Genomic DNA, 16,707 nt, shown 5'->3' with positions numbered 1-16,707 from the left:
CGGAGCTCCCTGACCCACGCTCCTCTCACCTAAGATGGGTCTTCCGCCTTGGAGGCGTGGCCCGCGTGGCCCACGTGGCCCGCAGAGTGTAGAGCCCCAGGGGGACCTCTAGGGGGCGGGGGCTGCAGCTGGTGGGCGGGTCGAGGCCGTGTGGGATGAGCATCAGCCGGTGGGCGGGGCGAGAGGCTCCTTTCCCCGCCCCCCTCGAGCCCGCCCGGGCCCGCCCACCGGCTGCGTCCGGCCCCGCCCACCGCACTGCCTGAGGCGCCCCGGCCAGCCGCGTACCTGATTTCCGGGCCCAGCTGCGCCCCTCCGTTCGTCCCCACCTCGGTCCGGCCTCAAGAGGTGAGTCTGCAGGCGGCAGGGACAGTCGCGCTCCGTCCGCCGCGCCACGGATCTGGCTGCGGCCCGCAGTGGCAGGCGGAAGTGGAGGCGCTCGCGTGCGGGCCCCGGGCTCCGGGGTGCAGGTCACCGGCTGGGGCGGCCGGAGTGCGGGCCGGGCTCTGCGTCGGCGGCGCGCCCCACGATCTAGCGGAGCCGACGCGTCAGGTGGAGCCTTTGGAGGAACTGGCTCCCCAAGCCCGGGTGGGGAAGCCGAGGTCCGCAGAGGGAGCGAGAGCTCCAGCGGGCTTGCCAGAGGCCACGGAGTGAGCGGGACCAAAGCCCCGAAGCTCCTGCCTGGGGACCTCGCTCTGACCTCGGGCGGACGCAGGGGTGTCCCGCGCTCCCTGTGGCCCGGACTGGGCCTAGCGCTTTCACAGCCCTCCCCTCGTGTCCGGAGCGGCGCGTACTGCGTCTTGTCCCCCGCACCAACCCCTACTATAGCTGAGGAGGACCACCCCACCCCCGCCCCCACCACCAGGCTGTGATGGACCGCGGAGAAGAGTGCCTTGCCCAAGGTTGGCGCCGAGCCGGTGAGAGGTGAAACGTGCTCCCGGGAGAGCTCTGCCTCCCGGAGGAACGGAGGAACAGTCGGCTGCCACCCCTGGCCCCCACCCCCTGCCAGGGAGATCGCCGCCACCCATCTCTGCCCAGCAACCCCCTTCCCCAGGCCGCGTGTGCCCCCGCGGTGCCGGCTGCGGCTCCGGGCTGGATTTCCGGCGACCCGGCTGTTTCCCCCAGAATCCTTAAGGCTCCATGTCCTCTGGCCCTAGTCGCTAGGAAGGCCGGCTCATCATGGAAGGTTTCAGGAGGGAGACATGCGAGCCAAGGCAGTGGGGGCGGCTAGTCGCCTTTCCGGCCCAGTGCCTCTCCCAAGGCACAGCAGCAGGCTTTGGCTGAATCCTGAGCCTCTGTCCCCTGGAACTGCCAAATCTGGGCCTGGGGTCCAGCTGGACAGGACGACGCCTGGACTCCACATTCCCCTTGATGGTGGTGCCCAGGGGAGGGCAGAGCAGCGGTCAGTGTCCTGTGGATAAGGAGCATCCCTTTGCAGGTATTCCCCGACCCCGGAGACCTGGACTCTGAGCCTGACACCCCTGAGAGAGGTGGGCCGATTCACCAAGACCCACTCGGTCTCTGCAGGTGCCCAGGCTCAGAGGCTGCCCCCAGCGATGCACTGCCTGAGACTGGCCCTGGGCCTGGGATTCTGCCTGCTGCTGGGCATCACCCTCTGCTCTCTGTGGTGAGCATGCCCCTTGCAGCCCTCTGTCCCCACCCCAGACTCCTCCCTCTCTCAGCATCTCAACCCCCAAACCTGGACCCCTTCCCAGGATTTCCAGGTCCCACCCTCTTCTCTAGGCACACCTGTCCCTCCCCACCAGCCCCAGTACGACTGACCCAGCCTGGCTTACGGGTTTTCCTTTGCACTGACCTCCCGGCCTCTACACCTAACTCTTGCCTCTGCCTGGACTATTCTTTTAGCTGTGTTAATGAGGAACTCCTGTCTATGCTCCAGAATTCACCCCGTGTGTCCTTTCCGCAAAGCTCTGGGGGTTCCCCCACACCACCAGTCCCTTGTGGGACTGGTGTCAAGAATATTCCTCCCCCAGGAATGAATGGCTGCATAGCTGTATAATGACTCACTGCAGAAGGCCAGGAGGCTTTGTCCTCTGAGGTCAGCCAGACCCAAGGACTAATAGGTGGAGGGTGGGGGAGGGGGGGACCCCAGGTGCGCCACTGGGGACCTGCATTTCCACTAACATGCACCAACGTGACTTCTCAGCCTCAGCTTAAAAATCAAGTCAACACATATATTTCCTTCCTAGGATGTATGTCGAGAACTGGCTGCTGGTCTCCTACATCCCCTATTATCTCCCCTGCCCAGAGATCTTGTAAGTATGGGGCAGGCAGACTTAGGGGCCCCCAGAATACGGAAGATGGGAAGGCTTTTCAGGTCACTTTGTAGGTTCTTAGGTCCTAAACTCATGATTCTGAGCCACGAATGTGGAAGTTCCCTGTTTCCGTCTTCAGGTATCCTTGCAGTGCCCTCTCCACGGTGTGACTTTGAGCGTGTTGCATAGCTCAGAGCCTCACTTGCTGTATCTGTAAAATGGGAGGATAGGGTTTGGGGTGTGATGATGCCTGTAAATATCCTGGTGCTGCACCTGGTATATAGAAGGTGCTCAGGAAAGAATGATTTCAGGACTTGACCTTTTTGCTCAATGTTGTGCTCTCTGTGAATTCGAAGGACAAATGCACACGTGGCCAGTCTCCCTCAGATAACAGATCTGACATTTGGACAGTTCAGAGTGATAAAGATGATTTGGGACAGTCTCAATGTGGCATTTGGCCCCGTGGTCTTCTGGTTTTCATGACACCGAAAGGAAAGTTTAAAATCTGGATCATAGACGACTAATTAACAGTAAGGTGTGTTTCACTATTATAAACAGAATGTAGTAAATTAGGCAGGACAACAGAAAAGACAAAAGAAAACAAAAACCCTCTTGTGTCCAGGGGCATGAATCGCACTCTGATTCCATGGTCGGCTTGTTGATTGCTGCACTTTCTATTCAGATTGTTCTGAAAGCAGAAAGTACGCTTGCTGTTGGAAATAGCTGTGACCAGAATGTTTTTGCAGTTCTTATCGTATTTCCCCAGAATTGGCTACATTTTTCGGCATCTGGTCACCGTCATTTTACTCCACCCAGGGGCTGGGCCCTAATTCTTAAACCATCTCCTTTTTCCACCAACAGCTGTGGGGCATTTAGGTTGTTTCTGGTTTACCAGCTTCTAAGTTAGTTTGTAATGAGCAACTCTGGATATAAAGCGTTCTTCATCTTTTTTTAAAAATTAATTTATTTGCCTATGCTGGGTCTTAGTTGCAGCACGCAGGACCTCTCATCTTCCTCTCAGCATGCAGGATCTTTAGTTGTGGGTGGCACATGGGATCTAGTTCCCTGACCAGAGATTGAATCCCAGGTCTCTGCTTTGGGAGCATGGAGTATAAGCCACTGGGCCACCTGGGAAGTCCCAGCTTTTTCCATCTTAGAAATCCTTTTATTTGGTATGTTCCTGGGCCAAAGGATATGGCCAGGGTCTTCATCCATCTCATCAGGCTGCTCTCCAGGCTGCCTGCTTAGTCGCTTCAGCCGTGTCCAACTCTTCATGACCCCATGGACTGCAGCCCGCCAGGCTCCTCTGCCCATGGGATTTCCCAGGCAAGAATACTGGAGTGGGTTGCCATTTCCTCTTCCAGGGGATCTTCCTGACCCTGAGTCAGAGTGATTCAGGCCAATAGGACATGAGGGGTTTTGTTTGGACCCAGGGATCCAACCTGCATCCTTCGCGTCTCCTGCATTGGCAGGCGGGTTCTTTACCAAAACATGACCTGAAGCCCCTGGAAGCTCTCCAGGGGGACGCAGCAAACACAGATACACCTCCCCACCCTGCCCCACGGGGGACCGCGGCAAACACAGATACACCTCCCCACCCTCCCCCACCCCAGCAGCTGCACTGCGCCTGGGCTGGGGCTGCAGGTATTCAGATCAGATCAGTTGCTCAGTCGTGTCCGACTCTTTGCGACCCCATGAATCCCAGCACGCCAGGCCTCCCTGTCCATCACCAACTCCCGGAGTTCACTCAGATTCACATCCATCGAGTCAGTGATGCCATCCAGCCATCTCATCCTCTGTCGTCCCCTTCTCCTCCTGCCCCCAATCCCTCCCAGCATCAGAGTCTTTTCCAATGGGTCAACTCTTTGCATGAGGTGGCCAAACTACTGGAGTTTCAGCTTTAGCATCATTCCTTCCAAAGAAATCCCAGGGCTGATCTCCTTCAGAATGGACTGGTTGGATCTCCTTGCAGTCCAAGGGACTCTCAAGAGTCTTCAACACCACAGTTCAAAAGCATCAATTCTTTGGCACTCAGCCTTCTTCACAGTCCAACTCTCACATCCATACATGACCACAGGGAAAACCATAGCCTTGACTAGACAAACCTTTGTTGGCAAAGTAATGTCTCTGCTTTTGAATATGCTATCTAGGTTGGTCATAACTTTTCTTCCAAGGAGTAGGCGTCTTTTAATTTCATGGCTGCAGTCACCATCTGCAGTGATTTTGGAGCCCAGAAAAATAAAGTCTGACACTGTTTCCACTGTTTCCCCATCTATTTCCCATGACGTGATGGGACCAGATGCCATGATCTTCGTTTTCTGAATGTGGAGCTTTAAGCCAACTTTTTCACTCATCTCCTTCAAAGGGCTCTTTAATTCTTCTTCACTTTCTGCCGTAAGGGTGGTGTCATCTGCATATCTGAGGTTATTGATATTTCTCCCGGCAATCTTGATTCCAGCTTGTGTTTCTTCCAGTCCAGCGTTTCTCATGATGTAATCTGCATATAAGTTAAATAAACAGGGTGACAGTATACAGCCTTGACGAACTCCTTTTCCTATTTGGAACCAGTCTGTTGTTCCATGTCCAGTTCTAACTGTTGCTTCCTGACCTGCATACAAATTTCTCAAGAGGCAGGTCAGGTGGTCTGGTATTCCCATCTCTTTCAGAATTTTCCACAGTTTATTGTGATCCACACAGTCAAAGGCTTTGGCATAGTCAATAAAGCAGAAATAGATGCTTTTCTGGAACTCTCTTGCTTTTTCCATGATCCAGCGGATGTTGGCAATTTGATCTCTGGTTCCTCTGCCTTTTCTAAAACCAGCTTGAACATCAGGAAGTTCACGGATCACATATTGCTGAAGCCTGGCTTGGAGAATTTTGAGCATTACTTTACTAGCGTGTGAGATGAGTGCAATTGTGTGGTATTTTGAGCATTCTTTGGCATTGCCTTTCTTTGGGATTGGAATGAAAACTGACCTTTTCCAGTCCTGTGGCCACTGCTGAGTTTTCCAAATTTGTTGGCATATTGAGTGCAGTGCTTTCACAGCATCATCTTTCAGGATTTGGAATAGCTCAACTGGAATTCCATCACCTCCACTAGCTTTGTTCGTAGTGATGCTTTCTAAGGCCCACTTGACTTCACATTCCAGGATGTCTGGCTCTAGGTCAGTGATCACACCATCGTGATTATCTGGGTCGTGAAGATCTTTTTTGTACAGTTCTTCTGTGTATTCTTGCCATCTCTTCTTAATATCTTCTGCTTCTGTTAGGTCCATACCATTTCTGTCCTTTATCGAGCCCATCTTTGCATGAAATGTTGCTTTGGTATCTGCAAGTATTAGGTGTCATGAAAAACAAAAACTAAAACCTTGCTGATTTGAGAGACGGGAAATGCACTGTGGTTTGAATTTCACTCCTTTGACCACGGCCCTCATCGCCCCACGCCTCCCCATTTACTGAATTTCCTCTCTGGTGACCTGCCTGCTCCACCACCTCCCCGCTTGGCCTGTTGGTGGGTCCTGTATCACCACCTTTGGCTGAAAGTACTCGGTGCTTTTTTTTTTCTAATTATTTGCAGTTTTTTAAAAATTATTTGCAGTCTGAGTTTTTTAAACAGATTACAGTTGGAGGTTTTTTGTTAGTTTTAAATGGTCACACCTTCCTCTCTGTTCATTTGGATTTCTTCTTTCAATGTTATTGCCTTCAGAGGTCTGGAAACATGAAGTTCCTGTTTTTATTTTGGCTCTGGCTCATCTGTGCTTTGGTGTTCTTATGTCTGACTCTTTAATGTGGCCAGAGCAGAGCGTGTCGGGGCTGGTGAGGTGAAGGGAGACACCGATGGCCGGGAGTGTGGGACGAGGGCCCCTTTCCTCTTCTCACTTCTGACCAACTTCTCAGAGTCCCGTCACTTTCTGAGCAGGACCTGAAATGTGCTTGTTTGTATGAAACTGAGGCAGAGGGCCAAGTTGATGGATCAAGTTTAAAAAATATATCTTCCAGAGTATAGGCTAATCACTATAGGACAAATACTGTAGGGTTTCATTTATAAGAGATCTCTAGTATAGAGAAATGGGACTTCCTGGTGGTTCAATGGTTGAGACTTCATACTCCCAATGCAGGGAGAATCTCTCCATCCTGCACCCAGGCCCTAATCAACACCTGCATGCCAATGCAGGGGGCACAGGTTCGATTCCAAGTCGGGGAACTAAGATCCTGCATGCCACATGGCGTGGCCAAAATGAATAGAGATCTTATTGAAAAAAAAAAAAAAAAACAACCAGAAGATTTTTTTTACAGAGATGGAAGTAAGCATAATAGTTACCAAGGGTTGGGAGAAGGGATGGAGAGGCAGTATCTCAGGGAGAGAGTTTCAATTTGGGGACGATGAACAAGCTCTAGAGATGGGTGGAGGTGATGTTTGCACAGCACCGTGAGTGTACCTAATGCCCCGGAACTCTATGCTTTCAAATGGTTAAGGTGGTAAATCTTCGTCTTGTATATCTTACCACACACACAAAGCGTAGCCGGAGGCACCAGCACAGCTCCGGGAAGCTGAAGCCAGCCCACCGTGGGTGATAGAATGGAGAGACGCGGGTGAGCGGCAGGCACCCTCCTCAGGTGGTCCGAGCCTCACAGGCAGCCTCAGGCCTCTGCTGGAAGTGGCTCTGACTGGCTCCCTGGGTCAGAGGAGCAGGCCTTTCCCGTCTCCAGGCCTCACTTCCACCCTGCGGAGTGACTCTGTCATTGTCCCCACTTTAAGGGAGAGGGGACAAAACCCCAAAGAGTGCGATGTCCAGCCCTGGGTCTCTCCAGCCGGAGGCGCCTCACCTGCAGCCTCGTCTGTCTGAGCTCCTGGGCTAGAAAGAGGCAGAACTGGGCTCACTTTGCAGCTTCTCAAAGCTTCTCCACGGTGCCCAGGCTCTTCCAGAGCCGAAAAAGACTGTAGAGACAAATGGCACCAGGTTGAATCACCGCCCTGCCACACGGGACCCTGGATGGATGGCCTCTGTAGGAGCCCAGCCCCCAGAGAGCGGGCAGAGCCATGGAGGAGGGGCCAGGGAGCCTGGGGGAGGGGGCGCCTGGCCCATGGGGGTGTTTCGTCCCCGCTTCATCCATCCCTGCTGAGCATCTCTACTAACGACACTGATGGCCCTGTCTCGCCTCTCCCACCAGCAACATGAAGCTTCAGTACGAGGAGGAGCCATCCCAGCCCGTGGCACAGTAAGCAGCCTGTCCTTTCGCCCTCTGTGGCCCCAGGGCAGGGGGCTGCCATCCCTTTAACCATTTGCCCTTCTTGGTTGCAGGTCACAGTACCCTCAGCCCAAGCTGCTGGAGCAAAAGTAGGTGTTGATTAGGGCCTGGGTGCAGGATGGAGAGATTCGAGGGGGTGGGGGTCGGGGGCAAAGCTCTGATTTAGAAGCTGGGGTGCTGCAGGTGTCAGCTGACCTCGGGGTCCGGACACTCTGGGAGCTGGGCTCCAGTCCAGCTTGGTCACCAGCTGTGTAATCTTGGGTAGGTGACCCGACTCCTCTGAGCTGCTTCTATACAGGTGGATGGTTAGTGATACCCACTCGACAGGGCAGAGGACCAGATGAAATGAGGTTGGCAAAATGCAGAGCAGTGATTCCTGGGAGCCCCAGTGGCTAGGACTCTGTGCTTTCACTGCCAAGGACCCTGACTCGCTCCCTGGTCAGGGAACTAAGATCCTGCAAGCCAGGCGACGCAGCCAAAAACAAACAAACAAACCAAAAAAACTGCAGAGCACCGTGCCTTCAGTGCTTGATCCATTATTAATTATGAGAATGATAACCCCCATCTCCGAGGCCCTTAGCAGACCCCAGAAATGCCAGGCTCCTCTAGACACTGGACGTGCAGTAACTCCTGGTCCTCTTGCCCTCGCTGGGAAGGAGCTATTATCATCCCCACTTGAGGATACGGTGGCCCAGAGACAGGGATGAAGCTGCCCAGGGTCACACAGCGTGGGAGGCAGGACCAAGATGAGACGGAGGCTTTCCCCAGGGGAGGGTCTCAGCCCCCTCGGCCTCCTCTGCTGCCAGGCCCACAGAGCTACTGACACTCACACCCTGGCTGGCGCCCATCGTCTCCGAGGGAACCTTTAACGCCGAGCTTCTGCATCACATCTACCAGCCACTGAACCTGACCATCGGGCTTACGGCGTTTGCTGTGGGAAAGTGAGTAGGCGGCTGGGGGTGGGGGTGGGGTCTGGGGAGAGACAGGACCCTGCCCGGGCACCAGGGAGGCTGTGCCAGGTGGGAAGCGACAGAGCAGAGTGTGATGGTGGGAGAGGGCTTCCTGGAGGAAAGAGGCGGTCTGGGCCTGGCATGCAAGCGGGGAGGGGAGGCAGCCCAGTGAGGGAGCACCAGGAGCCTTTGTCAGGAGACACCTTGCCGCCTCATCCCGTCTGCTTCCCCTGAACCATCCAGGCAGGTGTAAAGGAATGGCAAGCCCCCAGAAATGGAGGGTCCATGCTCAGGCCACAGGCAGGTCAAGAGAGAGCTGGCCCTGCCCTGGGGACCCTCTCTCCTCCACCCCCGGGCCTGCCTGCTCTCTGGACGCCCCCTGTTTTCCCTCCTCCTCCCTTACCCCACCTGGCCTTTCCTTTCTGGGACTCCTGAGAGAAGGACCCCAATGAGGGGGGGGTCGATGACTAAAGGTAATGAATGGCCCACCTGGAGTCAGGGGGCTCCCTCTCCCCCAGCCCAGTCAGCACCCAGCACCACTCACTTCCCCTTGATGTGCAGCCACTTACCCAATTCTCAACTCCTTTTTTCTCTCTGAGCCTCAGTGTCCTTGTCTGTAAAGCGGGGAGTTTGTGAGGCCAGGAGGTAATCCCTTAGAACATTGCCTGGCACTTGTAAGTGCTCAGGAAAAGTCAGGGCATGCAGCCTGTGAATATCATCAAGATATCGTTCTTAGGACGGTCCCTAGAGGTTGGTACTGTGATCAGGGGAACTTGACAGACGAGGGGCAGACCAGAGTGACTTCTTGAGACAGGAAGCTGGGAGGGGGACCCCAGCCTAGCCCTGGGCCCCGCGGGGTGTGCCCACCCGGAGCGGGGACCAGGCAGTGGCCCTGCAGAGGCCGTGGTGCATGACGGGCTCCTCTCCAGCAGGTATACCCGGTTCGTCCAGCACTTCCTGGAGTCGGCCGAGCGGTTCTTCATGCAGGGGTACCGCGTGCACTACTACATCTTCACTCATGACCCCCAGGCCATTCCTCAGGTCCCACTGGGCCCTGGCCGCCGCCTCAGTGTCATCCCAGTCCCCGGGCCCTCCCAGTGGGAGGAGGCCTCCATGCGCCGGATGGAGGCCATCAGTGTGCACATCGCCAAGAGGGCGCACCGGGAGGTGGACTACCTCTTCTGCCTGGACGTGGACATGGCATTCCGGAACCCATGGGGCCCCGAGACCTTGGGGGACCTCGTGGCTGCCATCCACCCGGACTACTTCACCGTCCCCCGCCACCAGTTCCCCTATGAGCGCCGGCCTGTCTCCACCGCCTTCGTGGCGGATGGCGAGGGGGACTTCTACTATGGCAGGGCGGTCTTCGGGGGGCGGGTGGCCAGGGTGTATGAGTTCACCAGGGGCTGCCACATGGGCATCCTGGCAGACAAGGCCAACGGCATCATGGCAGCCTGCCAGGAGGAGAGCCACCTGAACCGCCGCTTCCTCTCGCACAAGCCCTCCAAGGTGCTGTCCCCCGAGTACCTCTGGGACGACAGGAAGCCCCAGCCCCCCAGCCTGAAGCTGATCCGCTTCTCTACCCTGAACAAGGACACTGCCCGGCTGCGGAGCTGACGGCAGAGGTGGGGCCGCCGTGGACGGGGGAACCCCAGCGAGCTCCCGGCTCACCAGAGCCTCTGGGCTCCAGGGCCTCACTCCTCAAGCCTTAGGTGGGACCAGCCCTGTGCCATCTAACCTCCGCCTCTGCTGGTGGAATCCAGTGGGAAGACGGGCCTGGAAGGCCTCTGTCCACTGTGAAGAGCAGTGTCTGTGTGGAGGAGAACGCAAAGATCACACTCTCCGAGGCCCAAGGAGGGGAGGCCAGAGGTGGAAGAAGACGGGGCCTCCACCAGCTCACGAGCCTTCGGGGCAGCCCCACCCAGCGCCCCAAATCTCCTTTCTGCCACCCGCCCATTCGTTGCCTGCTGCCCTTGAAGTTGCACTCTCTAACACTCGTAGGAAAGGCATCCCCACCCCCCTTTTCTCTGGCTGCAGGGGTCCCCACTGTGTCCCCGCCAGCCTCCGGAGCCAGTTTTTCACTCAGGACCCAGAGGAGCCTTCTAGGCCCTCTGGTTTCAAGTCCCTGCCTCACTTGAGGTGGATGGTCCCCAGCACCAAGCACCTCTTCTGTAAGAGGGTTTGGGCAGCGTTTAATAAAAGTAGCGTGTGCTAGGCCCTAACCAGGCTTTCTTCACCTGCATTTCTGAGCATCCGGGCTGCCAGGCCCCTAGGGATACAGGCAGCCTGGATTGTAAGTACAGTCAGCTTGGGTGGGAGGGGGGGGTACAGTTTTCTAGAAAGCCTGGGCTGCTGCTGGCCGCTGCAACAGGCAGGATTTCATCGCAGTTCTCCTGGGAGATGGGTGAAGTGAAAACATCACGGGCTATGCAGCCCTCCTGAGTCAGGGGAAGCAGAGCCCCTGTCCCCCAGCTGGACGTCCTGTGGGCTCTTGGTCCCTAAGTGCGGAGCACGTGTGTCTGATGCATCTGCTATCAACCTCAGCCTGGGGGACTCCTGGCAGGCGCGGGGCACCAAGGCCAAGGCAGGCCTAGGATTAGAGGGGCTCAGAGCCCTGCAGCGGTCGCACCTGCCTGGTGGGACAGAAGCAGTGGGCGGGGGGTGGGGGGCCCAGTATGCACTCCCCTGGGGGCAGCAGCATCCTTGCCACATAAGGTAGAGGGCAGGGGGTATGGTCTTTGGCCAAGTCAGGAGGAGCAGGAACCTACCCACCTGGGCACCTTGGGCAAAGCTGGGGCCAGCCTGAAGCCTACTCTTCCTGCAGCCTGTGCTTGGATGGCAAGCCAGCTCAGTCTGCAAGAGCATGTGGGGAGATAGCCTGAGCCGGAGAGGATGAGTCAGAGAGGCCCTGGGGTGCTCCCCAGGCCGAGGGACAAGAGTGGATCCATGGCCCATGTGTCCCCACCTTCCCAGGGTGCCCAGCCCTGCCCTGGGGAGTGTATGAAGCTGGCGGTGTTGAACGGGCAGGCCCTGCCTTCACCGAGCTTCCGTGCTAGAGCAGGGAGAAGGCCCTTGACGTGGAGACCAGAGGAGGAGGAGTGGCCCTGTGCCTGGGCAGCGTCATAGGAGAGAAAGGAAACCTTGCTCACTCCAGCCCAGCTCTGGGTCCAGCTGATGGGCCTGTCTCAGCCTCAGCTCAAGCCCCCAGGCACTGTGGCTATCCCAGACCACATCCCAGGCATGGCCCTCAGACACAGTTGAGTGAATGACTACCCAACTCCTAGACCTAAAACAGGGTCCAGGCTACTTTCCCAGAGAGCTGAGGGCTTGGGGCCAGAGCTGCTCTGTGGGTGGGAAGAAGTATGGGGCCTGGCAGGAGTGGGAGGGGTGGCAAGAGACAGGCCTGACCCAGCAGAGAGAGGGGGAGTACCAGAAATAGAAATCAATAGAATCACAAATGCAAAATGTCTGCAGTGTCCCCTGCAATGGAGACCCCTGAAACGTAAGCTTCCTGTCCTCTCATGACCAACTAGCTCCTCCCCACGCCTTACAGTCCAACATCACTGCTCTGCCACAGGGCCAGCACCAGCATACCTTTGCTCACGCTGCCTACTGGTCAGGCCTCCCTGTCCAATCACCTGGCCCAATTCCAGGAACATAGTCATGACACCTCCTCTAGGAAGCCTGCCTTGATTTGTTCCCCCTTCCTTCCAGAGTGGGTGCCTTTTGGTGTTCCCATAAATACTCATCCCTATGTCTTCAGTTACAATGTTCTGCCCATCTCCACCCCTTTCCCAGTTCATAAACCCCAAGAGGATACAGGTGCTGGTCAACCAGGTTTACCCCGGTACCTGAAACCCAGGAGGCATTCTTTGAATGTTGAATGGCTGCATGAATGTGAGGCAGCTGAGAGAACACGGGTTTTAGTCTGTCCTAGCACACATGGGGTGCTGGGCAGGCCACTCCACCACCCTGAGGCCCTGGAGTGACGATCAAATGGGACTATGGCTGGGAGCCCTCTGGGCACTGCCTTCTGGGCAGGCACTTGGAGAAGCTGGGCAATATGCCCAGCCCTGAGAAGAGGCAGACACCCACCACAGTCCCCTCTGTGCACAGGAGGAGCAGGCCCCATCCCTGGTGGCATCGCAGGGGTGCACGCTTGAGTGGTGGGGTGAATAACACTCTCGCTAAGCTCCTCCTGGCTGAGGTGCTGCGGCTCTGACAAAATCACCTGGAGACCGTGCCTTGCAGCCCCGGCCTGCGATGACCCCCGCCAACCTGCGGTGACTGACCCCCGACTTCTTACCCTGCACTCAGAGCCCTGTGCGGGCTGGTCCAGACACCCTCCCCACGGAGCACCCCTCACCTCCCGCACCCAGCCTCCCTACAGCCTTGCTCCCTCAGGGACCACCCCCGTGCTCTCCCCCTCAGAGCCCCCTGCCTGAAGCGCCCCTCCCCACAGCCCCACATCCAGCATGGACTCGCCTCCAAGGCCAGGCTGAGAGGCCACCTCTGCAGGCTCCTGTGAAAGCACAGCCATTGGGTCAGAACGACCTGGGCTCGAACCCACAGTGGGGCCACTCACGGCCCTGTGACAGGCCAGCTCGAGAGGTGACTCTCAGGCCTCAGTCTCCTCCACTAAAAATGGGCTCAGTAACTCTGCCCTCGGGAGGGAGGGCTGGGGATTAAAGCAGGGAGAGGAAGACACCCAGAGGATTTGGGCCCAGGACACGGCCTGGCTGGGAGAGCCAAACCCAGGACAAGGCCTCTGATGGTCAGCGCCGTGGGCTGGGCAAAGGTGAGCGGCAATGATTCTGAGTCCTCTGTTCACAGCTGGCCTTGCTCACTTACATCTGAGCGACCTTGAGAACTGAGGTCACTGTACATAAATTAAAAGGGGCAAAATCCCTGAGCACCCAGGGGTATCCTTAGTCACACTAACGCCCCCTGACAGGCATTCAGCCCAGGTGGGCCACCCCCTCCTCCCTGGGCTCCTCCAGCCCCTCATTCACCAACCAGGGCTACAGCTGGAGAAAGGCTGGACCTCGTATCTGGAAGTCAAGAAAGACAAGGGAGTGGGGGTGGGGGAGGGCGTGATCTCCTTTTCCTACTCTGCCTCCAGGACTGCTGTCCCAGCCGTGCATCGAGCTGGCCCGGACACGAGGTGCAGGACAGAAGGATGCGGGTGCACAATCCGTGACTCCCACATCTCCAGGCCTACACGACCACGCGGCCCAGCACCCCCGCCCGGTGGGGTTTGGGGTGGCCCGAGGCGCTAGGGAATGCCAAAGAATGCTCAAACTACCGCACAATTGCATTCATCTCACATGCTAGTAAAGTAATGCTCAAAATTCTCCAAGCCAGGCCTCAGCAATATGTGAACCGTGAACTTCCTGATGTTCAAGCTGGTTTTAGAAAAGGCAGAGGAACCAGAGATCAAATTGCCAACATCTGCTGGATCATGGAAAAAGCAAGAGAGTTCCAGAAAAACATCTATTTCTGCTTTATTGACTATGCCAAAGCCTTTGACTGTGTGGATCACAATAAACTGTGGAAAATTCTGAAAGAGATGGGAATACCAGACCACCTGACCTGCCTCTTGAGAAATTTGTATGCACGTCAGGAAGCAACAGTTAGAACTGGACATGGAACAACAGACTGGTTCCAAATAGGAAAAGGAGTTCATCAAAGCTGTATATTGTCACCCTGTTTATTTAACGTCTATGCAGAGTACATCATGAGAAACGCTGGACTGGAAGAAACACAAGCTGGAATCAAGATTGCCGGGAGAAATATCAATAACCTCAGATATGCAGATGACACCACCCTTATGGCAGAAAGTGGAGAAGAATTAAAGAGCCCCTTGAAGAAGATGAGTGAAAAAGTTGGCTTAAAGCTCAACATTCAGAAAACGAAGATCATGGCATCTGGTCCCATCACGTCATGGGAAATAGATGGGGAAACAGTGGAAACAGTGTCAGACTTTATTTTTCTGGGCTCCAAAATCACTGCAGATGGTGACTGCAGCCATGAAATTAAAAGACGCCTACTCCTTGGAAGAAAAGTTATGACCAACCTAGATAGCATATTCAAAAGCAGAGACATTACTTTGCCAACAAAGGTTTGTCTAGTCAAGGCTGTGGTTTTTCCTGTGGTCATGTATGAATGTGAGAGTTGGACTGTGAAGAAGGCTGAGGGCCGAAGAATTGATGCCTTTGAACTGCGGTGTTGGAGAAGACTCTTGAGAGTCCCTTGGACTGCAAGGAGATCCAACCAGTCCATTCTGAAGGAGATCAGCCCTGGGATTTCTTTGGAAGGAATGATGCTAAAGCTGAAACTCCAGTACTTTGGCCACCTCATGCGAAGAGTTGACTCATTGGAAAAGACTCTGATGCTGGGAGGGATTGGGGGCAGGAGGAGAAGGGGATGACACAGGATGAGATGGCTGGATGGCATCACTGACTCGATGGACTTGAGTCTGGGTGAACTCCGGGAGTTGGTGATGGACAGGGAGGCCTGGCGTGCTGCGATTCATGGGGTCGCAAAGAGTCGGACACGACTGAGCGACTGATCTGATCTGATCTGATCTGAGGCGCTAGGGGGCACAGGAGGAATGCAGCAAGCGGTGGTGGGTGGGGGACGCGCTGGGTCCACAGCGCGCGGTCAGCCCTCGGGGCGCGGCGCGCGAGCCCGCGGCAAGGCGGGGCTCCGGTGCACGCGCCGCCCGCGGGCCCGCGCAGGCCCTGGATATGCGCGCGCGCGCGCGCGGCCGCAGGCTCGCGACCCGCCTGCCCCCGCCGGCGTCCGCCCCCGCCGGCGTCCACCCCCACGGTCCTCCCGGGAGGCCGCTGCGCGCGGCGGGGCCCGCCCCTCACACCTGCGGCGGGCGGGGGGCGGGACGAGCGGAGGCGGGGCCGCGGCGGGGCCCGCCCACCCGGCCGGAGCCCGGGAGCCCGGGCGCAACCGAGCGGCGCGGCCCGAGCGGCCGGTGGCGCGGCGCGGGCGCAGACAATGGAAGCGGCGCGGGCGCCGGCGGAGCCCTGGGCCCGGCGGGGACGGGAGGCCGCGCCATGAGCCCCGCAGCCGGGCGCCCCCCTGCGCCGCGCGCGGGCCGAGGCGAGCGGCCTCTGCTAGCCCGGAGCCCCGCCCTGGGGCCGGCGATGTGCTGCCGGGGCTGAGAATGATGGTAGATTGCCAGGTGAGTGCCCCGCCCGGCCGCGATCGCCCTCCCCGTCGTCGCGGGTGGAGGGAGGACCGAATGCCCCCCTACCCCGACTACCCCGCCCACACCGGACTCAGCCGGGAGGGAGAGTCCACGCAGAGCGCGCGCTTACGCAGTTCCGTGTCCAGCCCTTCCTGGTACGATTGGGAAACTGAGGCCAGGAGAGGTACAGGGGCTGGCCCGGCGCCCACGGCGTGGCGGGGGCGCGGGGGGGAGGAGGGCAAACTCCAGAAGAGAAGGAAAGGTTCCAGCCTCCTAGTTCAGGGCTCAGCCACTCCCATGGAGTTTCCTTGGGGAAGGAGAGCCCCTGACGTCCTGGGGGAACCCTTGTCCATCCCCTCCCCCTCCCACGAGGGGCCCTGTCCTCTCGGCCTCCCGACGTGCCCACAGACACACACAGTGACCTCACAGGTGGAGACCATGGCATACATTCAGGGGAGCGGTGGACACGGAGATGGCAAGGGGCAAAGAAGAAAGCTGTAGGAAGCAGCTCCACCATGGGTCAGGACCATCCCGTCTCTTGGCAACAGGCTCAGGGCCCTAGGCTGAGGGACAGAGATGCCAGGGGCAGGTGGGCAGGTTCCCGGGAGTCGACCTGGGCAGGGAGCATCCCCAGAGCAGCCTGGAGAGGACACTTTCTGGGGTCCTGCATCTGGGCACCTGGAGCCACAGTGAGGCTTGCCCCTAGTGGAGAGGGAGCTACAGGAGAGAAGTCCTCGGTTTACTCCGCTGTAATATAGGGTGCATGGCTGGGGTGATCTCGAGGGTTCTACAGCTTGTAGAAGAGTCTGTTGGCCTTGGTTCTCCATCCCTGACCCACTGTGCTCCGAGTCCTTGGAAAATACTATCTGTTCCCTCCAGGTCCTTCTGAACATGTGGCAGCCTGGAGGGCTGAGGACCTGGGTGGTGCAGAAGGAGGCAAAGCCCTGGACCACTTGTCCAGGGGCAAAGTGCCATCTCTGTTGGCACCTGGGTTTCCTCATTTGGAAGGGGGTGGAGTTAGTTACCCCCC

The 16,707-nt window shown here is 57.3% G+C and overlaps 2 protein-coding genes across 8 annotated transcripts in view; both read left to right on the top strand.

The window, feature by feature from the left end:
* The first annotated feature begins 222 nt into the window (after positions 1–222).
* Positions 223–10,695, top strand: GBGT1 (globoside alpha-1,3-N-acetylgalactosaminyltransferase 1 (FORS blood group)). Of its 6 annotated transcripts, none has more exons than XM_027556700.1 (8): positions 257–345; positions 863–1,435; positions 1,525–1,624; positions 2,208–2,273; positions 7,446–7,493; positions 7,577–7,612; positions 8,330–8,464; positions 9,406–10,695. In XM_027556700.1, the coding sequence occupies exons 2-8, from the start codon at positions 1,369–1,371 to the stop codon at positions 10,088–10,090; spliced, it is 1,137 nt and encodes a 378-aa protein (XP_027412501.1). In that variant the 5' UTR covers positions 257–345; positions 863–1,368; the 3' UTR covers positions 10,091–10,695. The 6 variants fall into 6 exon arrangements, with proteins under 6 accessions (XP_027412504.1, XP_027412505.1, XP_027412502.1 ...); XM_027556699.1 differs by having other exon boundaries at positions 9,403–10,695; XM_027556703.1 differs by lacking the exon at positions 863–1,435 and having other exon boundaries at positions 223–345; positions 1,436–1,624.
* Positions 10,696–15,462: 4,767 nt separating this feature from the next.
* The window catches only part of RALGDS (ral guanine nucleotide dissociation stimulator), a 49,832-nt gene continuing 48,587 nt past the window's right edge, over positions 15,463–16,707 (top strand). The window contains exon 1 of one of the 2 annotated variants that reach the window (XM_027556696.1): positions 15,463–15,671. In XM_027556696.1, the coding sequence (XP_027412497.1) occupies positions 15,654–15,671 (18 nt within the window). In that variant the 5' untranslated portion in view covers positions 15,463–15,653. The remainder of the gene's footprint in view (positions 15,672–16,707) is intronic. The other variant, XM_027556695.1, reaches the window with a different exon arrangement.

The sequence above is a fragment of the Bos indicus x Bos taurus genome, chromosome 11 (assembly GCF_003369695.1).
Source record: "Bos indicus x Bos taurus breed Angus x Brahman F1 hybrid chromosome 11, Bos_hybrid_MaternalHap_v2.0, whole genome shotgun sequence".
NCBI lineage: Eukaryota > Metazoa > Chordata > Mammalia > Artiodactyla > Bovidae > Bos > Bos indicus x Bos taurus.
The sequence above is the reverse complement of the archived record's forward strand: the minus strand, read 5'-3'. Positions and strand labels throughout refer to the sequence as shown.

Coding starts and splice junctions, on each gene's coding strand:
- GBGT1 (XM_027556699.1), top strand. CDS start 1,369: ATGGTGGTGCCCAGGGGAGGGCAGAGCAGCGGTCAGTGTCCTGTGGAT. Junction 1,436..1,524: donor TAAGGAGCATCCCTTTGCAG/GTATTCCCCGAC, acceptor CGGTCTCTGCAG/GTGCCCAGGCTCAGAGGCTG. Junction 7,494..7,576: donor CCATCCCAGCCCGTGGCACA/GTAAGCAGCCTG, acceptor TCTTGGTTGCAG/GTCACAGTACCCTCAGCCCA.